The following is a 12,942-nucleotide window of genomic DNA, read 5'->3' as shown; positions in this document are numbered from 1 at the left end:
CGTGCCTGTAATCCCAGCTACTCGGGAGGTTGAGACGGAGTTTCGCTCTTGTTACCCAGGCTGGAGTGCAACGGCGCGATCTCGGCTCATCGCAACCTCTGCCTCCTGGGTTCAGGCAATTCTCCTGCCTCAACCTCCCGAGTAGCTGGGATTACAGGCACGCGCCACCATGCCCAGCTAATGTTTTGTATTTTTAGTAGAGACGGGGTTTCACCATGTTGACCAGGACGGTCTCGATCTCTTGACCTCGTGATCCACCCGCCTCGGCCTCCCAAAGTGCTGGGATTACAGGCTTGAGCCACCGCGCCCGGCCTTATATTTTTAATTTTTTGAGGAAGGCTTGTGCTGTTTTCCATACTGGCTTCTCTATTTCATATTTCTACTGGCAGTGCACAAGGCTTGCATTTTTTTCCACATCGTCAGAAACATTTATTACTATTATTTTTTGATAGTGGCCATCCTAATGGAATACGATGATGTCTCATTGTGGTTTTAATTTGCATTTCTCTAGTATTTAGTGATGTTGAACATCTTTTCATTTGCTTATTGGCCATTTGTATATTTTCTTTGCAGAAATTTGCCCATTTAAAATCAGATTATTTATTTTTCTGTGTCATTGAGTTGTAGGAGTGCTTTATGTGTTCTGGATATTAGCCCTTTCTCAGATACATGGTTTGCAAATGTTTTGTCTCATTCTGTAGGCTGACTTTTCACTCTGTTGATTGTATTGCATTCTTTGCTGCAAATAAGTTTTTAAATTTGACGTAGTCTCATTTGTCTATTTTTGGTTTTGTTGGTTGTGGACTTGGTGTCATGTCCAAGAAACCATTCCCAAATCTAATGTCACAAGGTTTTTCTTCTAGAGTGTTATAGTTTTAGGTGTTGTGTTTAGGTCTTAAATCATTTTGATTAAGTTTTGTATGTGGTGTTAGGTAAAGATCTGACTTTATTCTTTAACATATACATACTCCATTTTCCAAATACCACCTGTTGGAGAGAATATTCTGTACTCGCTGAGTTGTTGAAGGTAATTTGAACATTATATATGAGGGTTTATTACTGGGCTGTCTATTCCATTGGTCTATATGTCTGCCTGTATGACAGTACCACACTGTTTTGATTACTATAGCTATGTGATGTGTTTTGAAATCAGAAAGTGTGATGCCTCCAACTTTGTTCTTTTTCAAGATTGTTTTGACAGTTTGGGGTCTTTGGGATTCCATATAAGTTTAGGGATTTTTGTCTATTTCTGCGAAAAATGTCATGGGGATTTTGATATGGATTATATTGAATCTGTAGATTGCTTTGAATACTCTGGATATTTTAACAATAATAAGTCTTTCAGTTTAGTTCATTGCAACACTAAATGCAAGACATTTCTGTCAGCAATGTTTTGTAGTTTTCAGTGTATACCTCTTTCACCTACTTGGTTAATTTAATACCAATTATTGTATTCTTTTTGATATTACCATTTTATACTTTTTGATATTACTGTAAATGAGATTGTTTCTAAATTTACATTTGAATTAATCATTGTTAGTCTATAGAAACAACCAATTTTGGCATGTTGATTTTTTATCCTGCAAGTTTGCTGGATACATTTATTTGTTCTAGTAGTTTTTTTTTATGTGTGGAATTTGAGGGTTTTCTACATATAAGATCTTGTCATCTGTGAACAAAGATAACTTTACTTTTTAATTTCCTTTTTGGATGCCCTTTAGTTGTTTTCTTTGCTAATTGTCCTGGCAAGGACTTGTAGTACTATGTTGAGTGAAAGTGGAGGGAGAAGGCTTTCTCACTTTGTACCTGAGCTTAAAGGAAAAGTTGTCAGTTTTTCTATTATTGAGTATGATGTTATCTGTGGCTTTTCATATATCATCTTTAATATGTTGAGGTAATTTCCTTCTATTTCTTGTTTATTGGGTGTTTTTATCATGAAAGAGTGTTGAATTGTGTCAGATACTTTCTCTACATCACTTGAGATGATCGCTTGGTTTTGTCCTTCACTCTGTTGATGTGGTGTACTACACTGATTTCTGTATGTTGAACCATACTTGCATTCTAGGAATGAATCCCACTTGTTCATGGTGTTTAATCCTTTTTAATGTACTGTTGAATTTGGTTTCTGAATATGTTGTTGGGGATTTTTGCATCAATATTTATCAAAAATATTTGTGTACTTTTTGCTTTTCCAACAGTATACTTGTCTGGCTTTGGTATAAGTACACTTCATAAAATGAGTTTGGAAGTGTTCTTTTCTATTCAATTTTTTGCAAGCATTTGAGAAAGACTGTTGTTAATTCCTTTATACATGTTTAGTAGAATTCTCCAGTGAAGACATCTGGTTATGGGCACATTTTTATTGGGAAGTTTTTTGATTACTGATTTTGACCTCCTTACTAGTTATATATCTGCTCTTTTAAAATTATTATTCATGATTCAATCTTGATAGTATGTATGTTTCTAGGAATTTATCCTCTTCATTCTAAACTCTTGATCACCATATCTTATGCAGTTGGATCTGGTCTACTCCTAGGAACCTGGATTTGATCGTGAGTTCTTAAGAGCTATCTTTTGTAAACCTCTGCTGGTGGCTTGTTAATGTTGATCAAAGAATGCTTCCAATATTGTGAGCAGCTTCCTCATTCACAGGGGTATTATAATGATGGCAGTGGTGGGTCATCCAGAGCAGCTGCTGTCATTATGCCAGCTGCAGCAGGGAGGTGCAAGCAGTGCCAGCAGTAGTGGCTGCAGGAGCAGCAGTGGGTCCTCTGTGCCCTGCATCCCTGAGGCAGTCAGTTGAGTCACCCCCACCCTTGTGTGGCCAGGCAGAACCTGTTCCCTGGCCCAGAGCCTCTCCTGCAGCCTCAATCTTGCTCCCTGCCACGTCCCAGGGGTCCATAAGCACCTGGCCAGAGGTGCAGCCAGGACTCATGGGGCCAGCCTCAGGAACTTTATAGTCATTTGTGTGGAGTTGGCCAGGTCCACTGCGCCACCTGCATCTCATGTGGCAGTGGGGTTGGGCCAGGTCGCCTGCTGGTAGGGAAGTGGCTTGGTCAGGCATAGAGGACAGGCAGAGGGGAGCTGGGACCAGAGTGGTGCTGCCCTCCATGGAGCCAGTGGGAGCTGCAGCAGGCAAGAGCCCCGCCCTTCCATGTGTGGCTGCAGCTGCCCAAGTTGTAGCTTTGGACCCAGGCATTTTGTACTCTTTGGGGGCCTGGGAAGACCCTCTCCCTTGCCCACACAGGCTTGGAGGTATCTGCTCCTGTTGACTGGGCTCTCCTTGCGTTCAGTGCCCACTCCAATCGTGGAGCATAGTTGAGGCTGAGCCCAGGTGCTGTTGCAACCTGAAAAGGTGTGTGCATGCTCTGGGCAGTGCTGACAGGCCAGCCCCTTGCCACCTTGGCCCCCTCTGGACTTTGGGCACCAGTGAACATGGAAGGGAGGCTCAGTGGGTGCTGAGGGCAGCTTGGCACTGTCCTGTAGGGACCCGTTGGCACAAAGAGCCTGGGCACCATGAATGGTGGTAGGTTTCAGACAGGCTCCTGGGAAGAAGGGAGAAGGGTCACCACTGAAGCCCACCTTCAGACCAGGGAGAGCCTGAAGCCTGGGATCTGGGCTCCTAGTCCTGTGGACTGGAGTGGTAACTTGTGGTGCCTTTTCCAGACCTGCCCATGGCCGCCCATGGCTGCCCATGGACCAATGGACATGTACTTCTTCCTCTTTGTGACCCAAAAAAGACCTGGACTCAGCCAGACTCAAGGAGATGATGGGACAACCAGCTACAGAGAGGAGCTGCTCACTCCAGGATCTTCTCTTTGCTGAGAGCTGAGGAGATGATGGGAACCCAGTTGCAGAGAGGAATTACCCTCTCTGCTGAGAGCTGGATACTTATCAGGATGACCTGCCTTGAAGAGAGGAGCTACTCTCTCTGCTGAGAGCTGAACACTCATGGGAACCCTCTGGTTACAGAGAGGAGTTGCCCACTGCAGGTTTCCTCTGAGCTGTTCTATTGCTCAATAAAGCTCCTCTTTATCTTGCTCACCCTCCGCTTGTCTGTGTACCTCATTCTTCCTGGAGACAGTACAAGAACTCAGGACCTGCTGAATAGTGGGGCTAAAAGAGCTGTAACACAAACAAGGCTGAAACATGCCCCTTGCCTGCCATGTTGTGGGCGACAAGAAGGAAAGATGAGAGAAGGAAAGAAGAGCTGTGGCCCTTTGGGGAGCTCAGACATGGAAGTTCCCTGAGCCAGGGCTGTGAAACCGTTTTTAGGTCTCTGTGGTTCCTAGCATCTCCAAGCTTCTGGGAGCCACACCACAATCCTTGGTGTTAGCCATTGATATGGTTTGGCTGTGTCCCCACCCAAATCTCATCTTGAATTACAGCTCTCATAATCCCCATGTGTTGTGGGAGGGATCTGGTGGGATGTAATTGAATCATGGGGGCAGGATTTTTCCATGCTATTCTCATGATAGTGAGTAAGTCTCACAAGATTTGGTGGTTTTATAAAGAGAAATTCCACTTCACACACTCTCTTGCCTGCCACCATGTAAGACATGCCTTTCCTCCTCCTTTGCCTTCCACCATGATTTCGAGACCTCCCCATCCATGTGGAACTGTGATTCTTTTAGATCTCTTTCCTTTATAAGTTACCCAATCTCAGGTATGTCCTTATAGCAGCATGAGAACAGACTAATACAGTAAATTGGTACAGGTAGAGTGGGGTACTGCTAATAAGATACCAAAAGTGTGGAAGTTACTTTGGAACTGGGTAACAGGCAGAGGTTGGAACAGAATAGAGGGCTTAGAAGAAGACAGGAGGCTGTGGGAAAGTGTAGAGCCTCCTAGAGACTTGTTGAATGGTTTTGACCAAAATGCTGTTAGTGATAGGGACAATGAAGTCCAGTCTGAGGTGTCCCAGAGAGAGATGAGGAACTTGTTGAGAACTGAAGCAAAGGTGATTCTTACTGTGTTTTAACAAAGTGGTGGTATTTTTCCCCTGCTCTGGAGATCTATGGAACTTTGGACTTGAGAAAGATGATTTAGGGTATCTAGCAGAAGAAATTTCTAAGCAGCAACGTGTTGAAGATGTTCCTTGGGTGCTTTTAAAAGCATTCGGTTTTATTCATTCACAAAGATAGGATTTGTAATTAGAACTTAATGTTTAAAAAGAGAAGCAGAGCATAAGATTTTGAAAAATTTGCAGCCTGGCAATGCGATAGAAAAGAAAATCCCATTTACTGAGGAGAGTTACAAGCTGGCTGCAGAAATTTGCATAAGTAACAAGGAGTAACAAATGTTAATCACCAACACAATGAGGAAAATGTCTCCAGAGCCTGTCAGCTGTCTTCATGGCAGTCCCTCCTATCATAGGCCTGGAGGCCCAGGAGGAGAAACTGGTTTTGTGGGCTGGCTCCAGGGCTCCCCTGGTTTGTGCAGCCTTGGGACTTGGTGTCCCATATCTCAGCTGTGGCTAAAAGGGGCCAATGTACAGCTAAGACCATTGTTTCAGAGGGTGTAAGCCCTAAACCTTGGTGGATTCCATGTGGTATTGGGCCTGCAGGTGCACAGAATTCAAGAATCGAGGTTTGGGAACCTCTGCCTAGATTTCAGTGGAAGCATAGAAACACCTGGATGTCCAGGCAGAGGTATGCTGCAGGAGCGGGTCCCTCATGAAGAACCTCTAATAGGGCAGTGGAGAAGGAAAATGTATGGTGGAAGCCCTGACACAGAGTCCCCAGTGGGTCACTGTCTAGTGGAGCTGTGAAAAGAGGACCACCATCCTCCAGATCCCAGAAGGATAGATCCACCAACAGCTAGCACTGTGTGCCTGGAAAAGCCACAGACACTTAGCACTGGCTCATGAAAGCAGCCAGGCAGGGGACTGTACCCTGAAAAGCCATAGGAGCAGAGCTGCCCAATATCATGGGAACCTGCCTCTTGCATCCTTGTGACCTAGATGTGAGACATGGAGTCAAAGGAGATCATTTTGGAGCTTTAAGATTTGACTGCTCTGCTGGATTTCAGACTTTCCTGGGGCCTGTTGCCCCTTTTTCTTGGACAACTTCTCTCATTTGGAATGAGTGTATTTACCCAATGCCTGTAACCCCCATTGTATCCAGGAAGTAACTGACTTGTTTTTCATCTTAGAGGTTTATAGGTGGAGGGGACTTGCCTTGTCTTAGATTAGACTTTGGACCGTTGACTTTTGAGTTAATGCTGAAATGGGTTAAGACTTTGGGGAACTATTGAGAAGGCATGATTTGTTTTGAAATGTGAGGACATGAGGTTTGGGAAGGGCTGGGGGTAGAATGATATGGTTTGGCTGTGTCCCCACCCAAATCTCAACTTGAATTGTAGCTACTATAATCCCCATATGTCATGGGAGGGACCTGGTAAGAGGTAATGGAATCATGGGAGTGGGTTTTTCTCATGCTGTTATCTTGAGAGTGAATAAGTCTCATGAGACCTGATAGTTTTATAAAGGGCAGCTCCCTTGCACACACTCTCCTGCCTGCCATTCTGTGAGACATGCCTTTGCTCCTCTTTGCCTTCTACCATTATTGTAAGGTCTCCCCAGCCATGTAGAAATGTGAGTCAATTAAGACTCTTTCCTTTATAAATTACCCAGTCTCAGGTATGTTCTTATAACAGCATGAGAATGGACTAGTACAGCCATCAAAGCTGCTTATGGTATACCTGGTCCAGCTGCAGCCTTGCAGAGAGCAGGTGCCCTTGCCAGTGCCTAGAGCTGCCCTTTCTTCTGCAGCTGGTGTGCCTTGCTGTACATTGTCTGGACCCCACGCTTACTCACACACCCCTCATTGCTCCGCACCTGGCTTGCCCTTGGCAGGCCTGGGATCCAGGCCAGTAGCAGAAGCTGAGGACAGCCTTCCAGACCGAGTGGGCATAATGTGACTAGCAGGTCAGAGCAAAACTCAGAGACAGGTGCCACTGGCCATAGAGGTTTCTGGGTGGCAAAACAATGCCCCAAGTCTCCCATAACAATAACTCTTAATTTTTATATTTTTATCAATTTTTATCAAAGGCTACTCATGGAATAGCTACCCTCATGGAGGAGAAAGAAGTGCGGCTTAAAAAAGCAGCCCCTCAGTCCAAATGGGGTAAACATCAATTGAGTGTCACTCTTTTTATAGGGTGTTTTTGTTTTAAAACTAGGTTAAAGTAAACCAATTTCCTAATCTTAAAAATGCATAATTTTGTTTTGGAGGTAACAGGGATGAAGTAGCAAGGGAATCGTGGTGGGTAGAGCAAGAAAATATGCTTTGCGAGTTTTTTGAAAACTTACAATCCTTCATTAAAAAAATAAGCTAAGGACACTTTTATACTTCAAGGCAAAAGTATGAAAGCAGTAGCACATTTGGTTCCGTGCAGGCCCTGCTGTCTTGGAGGTGGAGTAAGTACAGCACAAATGATATGCTTTTATTGATTATAATTGACAGTTTTATTTCCTTTGAGATCGTAACATTATTTATTAATAGAACAACAAGTTTGAGGTAACTAATAATTCATGTTTCTGTGTTTTATGTAATAAAATTAGGCTTTTTTTTTCAAGTTCAAGGAATATTTATTTGGCAATATGCACCAAATCTAATCAATTCAGTTTTTTAATCATTCATTTTATTCTGTTGGCTGTAGAGTTACTTGATCGCAAAGAGATGCTTTTATTCCAATAAACTTTCAGATCTTCCCTAAGAATTTGAAATTCTCAACTGAGTCTTGCAGTGCTGAGTCATACTGTCATGAAATCAGTGATGCTCTATGTTCTAATGAATAGCATTAACCTCTGAATTTCAGCAAGGTAAAATATTTCAACAATTCTAATGTAGTCTTAGTATCTAAGACTTACTTTACCTGATTTACCTTAGTTTACTTTACAAATCATTGCTGGGTGAATATTTAATAAATGTAACTTACAACAAACTTTACATGCTATATTTATAGTATTGCAGTGTCATAAAGAAAGTAATGACACTCCACTGAATTGCTCTTCATAGGACCCTTTGATCCTTTCTTTCTGCCTTTTACTTCTGAAGTCTTACCACTTGGACCTATATCCTTGACAGCATATTTAGAGGTTCTAGCAGGGGAACACAGCAGCTTGTGTACCCTTCAGTGAAGAATGATTCTCTATTTGGGAAGGTCATCTTCTTCAACCTAGCAAGTAGCTTCAGAAAGGACACACATGGAGTAGTGAGGCAGGAAAAAGACACTTGCCAAGTCATCCAGATTAGCTGAATCAATCCTGGCCATCAATGAGGTGACAGATGTTGCAGCCAGATTACTCTCATATTTTTGGATCTATTTTCCTCACTGCCTGCAGGCACTGCTTAGTGATTTAGTCTTATCTCACGGATTTATCTACGATCTTCATGCAAATGATTCACAAATTATACAGCCAAGACATCTCTTCTAAACTCCATACAAGTTTATCAAACTGCCTATTTGAGATCTAGATCTAAATTTTGAATAATCACTTCACATCGAACCTTTCCAAAACCAAACTACTGATCTTTTCCCTAAATCTACAGCCTTTCTCGATCAGTTGAATGTCAGCTCCATACTTAAGTTTGCTCAGGCCGAAAACCCTGGAGTCATCCTTGATTTTTCTCTTCCTCTTAAACCCTGTATTTAACCCATTAGGCCATCACGGTTACTCTGCCTTTTTCAGGCTATATCTGCATCTGGTGGAATCGTTATTCTTATTAATTAAAGATAATAGCCTCAGAGAGGTTAAGAGAACAGCCCAAATCCCCATGGTTGGGAAGTAATAAAGTCAGATTTCAAATGTACCTTTTCTGATTGATCACAACTAATATGCTCATTCCATAATACTAGTGCTTCTGCTAAATAAATGTTATAATTACTTTTTTAAACATAGTTTAGAAATATGATTTGACCTATTCTATAATTGGAGCTTTATGAACAGTACATGTTATCTTGATTAGGTTCTGTAGAATTCTCTAGGTATTCTGTGGTTATTTCATAAATACTTGCGAACTCAGTTGAATTGACTGGTATTCTTTTGCTGTTTTATTTTGCTCTGGGTTAGGAAATGTGTTTTCAGTTGCAACATATAATTGGATATGTGTGTGTTGGATGGGAAAGAAGGGGGTTTTAATGAAATAAAAATATTCAAGAAGGTCCTTTAGAAAGCTCTTTTTCAGAGATTTCTTGCCACATCTCTGACTTTAGAACCTGTAGCTTTTTTTTTTTTTAATCTTACATACTTCTCTAATTGCTGGAGTTTTTGTGATATGTAATATTGATCCTAATGCTAGTCATTTAAGCTTAGATTATGGAATTATTTAAATTATTTAAAATTTTATCTCAGGGGCCTCTGAAAAGAGGGACATCTTATAATTTTTTAATTCACTAGATTCTAAATTCCTCTAATAGATTATCGTGATAGTGGGTTGGAATCATGGTAGAGCAATATCGTAAAATAAATTTCAGTGTTGGTTAGATTATTGAAATACTCCAGTTTTACTGATGTAGTTTTTGTAGTTTAGAAAAAGTTATTCCTTACTATGTAATTAAATGTAACAAAAATGAAGTATGTTAAGCTGGTTTCCTTGATTAAAGTTCTATCTTTTTCTTGCTAGGTTATATCCTTGAAAGTCAAAATTAAATTTTTGGGACATGCCTATTGTTAATAATTGTGACATATTTTGAAAGCTGTTTTTCTTCTTCATATGTATATGTTAAACACTTATCTATTAAACAGATTTTTAGGTAAACAGCCCTGGGATGATTAATTCATCTTTATTTTTGTCTTCTAAATTTGCATTTTTAAATTTACTTGTTTTATGATTTTATCAATTTGTGTTATTTTGATTGATTCCAGGACAAAATTTGATGAGTATTCAATTCATAAAAGCAATTTTCACATCTTAAATTTTATATATCTGTTTACCTACCTGTCTGCCTACCTACCAACCTACCTATCTCTGCTGTGATAGAAGCATTTAGTGTGGAATCACTTTCGAAATATTCTTATAGGCTTTGGAACTATTTCTTAAAGCAGTAAGATGGTATGTGTGGCATTAAAAGGAAAAACTATGTCTAGTAATTACTTCCTGTGTCAACAGATTGAGTTAAAGATGTGTGGCAATTGCAGTTGTAATGGCATGTATTTAGAAAGGAAACTTAATTTACTACTTCTAAAAAAAATTTGTTGGCAAAACAAAACTAAAAAGTTCAAAAAAGAAATATTTGATTTATGGAAAATGTGTTAGTTTTCTGTTACCATTTGCAATGATGGATATCTGCGAGCCTTTGTATCATGAGATAAGCCATGATCAACTATGTTGCTGTCTTTTCTTCTTCATAGTGTATGCCAATTAAAGGCCTAGGATTCGTTCTTGGAGCCTATGAGTGCATTTGCAAAGCAGGATTCTATCATCCTGGAGTCTTACCAGTGAACAACTTTCAGAGTAAGTGTCCTTTGTTTCTATGCATATATATGTATATACATTATATATACCATTATTCATTATGAAGATTTTTTTTTATTCTTGTTAGGGTTATATGGTTGAATAACCATTGGCTTGGCATTCTTTCATCCTTTCAGGAGTTTTAGTTTTAGTTTGTCATCTACAATGCTCTGGAACCCCACTAAAATATACCTAAAATATTCTTAGCTCTGTATTAGTTTTCAATACATTGTAAAAGCCTGAAAATATTGTAGCTATGTGGTGAGACCAGTGGGGATTTAGTTATTGAAAGATGCTGCTACAGAAAGTTTCTAAAACTAATTTTGTCAGTTTATTTTATTTATCAGTTTGTTTATATGTTTTAAATGCTGCATAAAAAGTTGCCATACAGTGAGCAGCTTAAAGCAGCACAGATTCATTATCACATAGTTTCCATTGGTTAGGTTTGTAGTCCTAGATTATCTGCATCCTATGCTCAGGGTCTCACCACTCTAAAAGCAAGATGTTGGCTTGTTATGGTGGCTCATGCTTGTAATCTCAGTAATTTGTGAGGCTGAGGTAGGAATATCACTTGAGCTCAGGAGTTCAAAACCAACCTGGACAACATAGTGAGACCTTGTCTCTATAATAATAGTGTAAGATGCAGAGATCATCTTCAAAAAACACAAGTCCACTTGTTGTTATTTGCATTATCTACCTCTATAAACAATCATGACCAAATCCATGTCGTTATAAATTTAATAATAAAATATTAGATGTGAAAATTTATAGTTTCAAAAAATAAAGGTGTCACTTGGATGTGATCTTCTCAGAGGCTCAGGGTCCTTTTCAAAGCTCTTTAGGATTGTTGGAAGAATTCAGTTCCTTGCAGTTGTAGGCCTGAGGCCCTTATTTTCTGGCTGTATGTCAGCCTAGGATCACTCTTAGCTCCTAAACATTGCCTCAAGGCCTGTCTATGTCACCCTCTCACAACATGGCTGATTCCTTTTTTAATGGCTACCAGGAGAATCTCCCTAGCCTGCTAAGACAGAGTCTTGAATGACAGAGTGTAATCATGGGAGTGACTCTCCCATCACTTCAACGTATAATGTACCCCAACCAAAAGAGAGAATGTCCCGTGATATTTACAGATCCATACACATTCAAACGGAAGTGAATACACAAGGCTTCTATTCCAGAATGGAAATTTGGGGTCATCTGGTTATTTTATTCCTACTCCAGAAAATGTCAGTGTTACAATTCGAGTATGGAGTATAATTCTATCTCTGGAGAATGAACTGCTGCCACATCACCTTATAGCTACTGGATATAATATGTAAGAAGAAAGACTGTGTTCTTCACATGTACCCCCAAACCTAAAACACAATAAAAATATATATATTTTTAAAAAAACGACTGTAGTGGTAACAGGGGTGGTTTCATGGAAAGTTAGGGCTTGGGGGTTGCTAAAACTAGAGTAGAAGTCTCTTTTAAATAGTTACCCATAAATCTTTGTCAGGCCTTTAATTTATCTGCATAGGAATTTGGATTTCTCTGATGGATAGTTCAAAGGGTTCATTGAGATTGAGACCTGACTCTCCTGCTGGGAATTTTGGTACACATTTATAGATGTATATATAGTTCTTTTTCTCTCTCTTAGAAGGCACTATTCTTGGTCTTGAGACTCTTTACATTTAACTTGTAGGTTCTGGAGGTGAGTAACATTTTGCTGTCTCCTCCGTCACATATTTCAGAGTTTGGTCCTTGTTCTGAGTGAGTTATAGGCAGAATTCTAAAGTGGCCTCCCAGGTTTTGCTTCCACATCCTCTTAAGTGTGGGTGTGATCTATGAATCTGGTGGGATAGTCACTCCCTTACTTACATTCTGTTATATATCACCATATGAGAGTGAGAATGTAGTTACTTTTGTGATTACATTGTTTTATCTAAGACTCCATCATAGCAGACTGGAAGAAGAAAGAGAATCTTTACTGGCTTTGGAGATGTGAGCTACCTTGTTTGGAGAAAGCCATGTGGTTGGGGCTTGAGAGTAACCTGTAAGAACTGAGAGCAAACCCAACTAATAGCTCACGAGAAAATAAGGACTTCCAGTACTACAATTGCAGGGAAGTAAATTCTTCCAACAATCTGAATACTCTCAGAAGAGGACCGTGAGCTCCATATGAGAATGCAGCCTAGTCAAAACCTTGATTTCAGCCTGGTGAGGCCCTAAGCAGAGAACTCAGTTACACTGTGCCAAGACTTCTATTCATTAAAAACAGGGAAATAATAAACAGATATCATAAGCCCCTAAAATTTGATCATTTATAATTCAGCAATCACAAATATGCAATAGCAATCCTGGTAATATATTTTAAGGATGATTATGCTTTTTGGTGTGTGTGTGTGTACTGAACCACGGCGACACTGGAGCTGCTTTGGCATTTTTCACGTTTATGGTCCAGACATAACATATGATTCAACACTGAAGGATTAAGGGAAAA

General features: G+C 40.2%; 1 protein-coding gene across 1 annotated transcript in view; it reads left to right on the top strand.

Moving 5' to 3' along the window:
- The window catches only part of GPR158 (G protein-coupled receptor 158), a 400,381-nt gene that overhangs the window by 181,819 nt on the left and 205,620 nt on the right, over positions 1-12,942 (top strand). The window contains exon 3 of the mRNA XM_032243850.1: positions 10,358-10,460. Coding sequence (XP_032099741.1) covers positions 10,358-10,460 — 103 coding nt within the window. The remainder of the gene's footprint in view (positions 1-10,357; positions 10,461-12,942) is intronic.

Source organism: Sapajus apella, unplaced genomic scaffold (genome assembly GCF_009761245.1).
Source record: "Sapajus apella isolate SASKATOON/1434 unplaced genomic scaffold, GSC_monkey_1.0 scaffold53, whole genome shotgun sequence".
NCBI classification, from domain to species: domain Eukaryota; kingdom Metazoa; phylum Chordata; class Mammalia; order Primates; family Cebidae; genus Sapajus; species Sapajus apella.
This window is presented reverse-complemented; position numbering and strand designations above follow the sequence as displayed.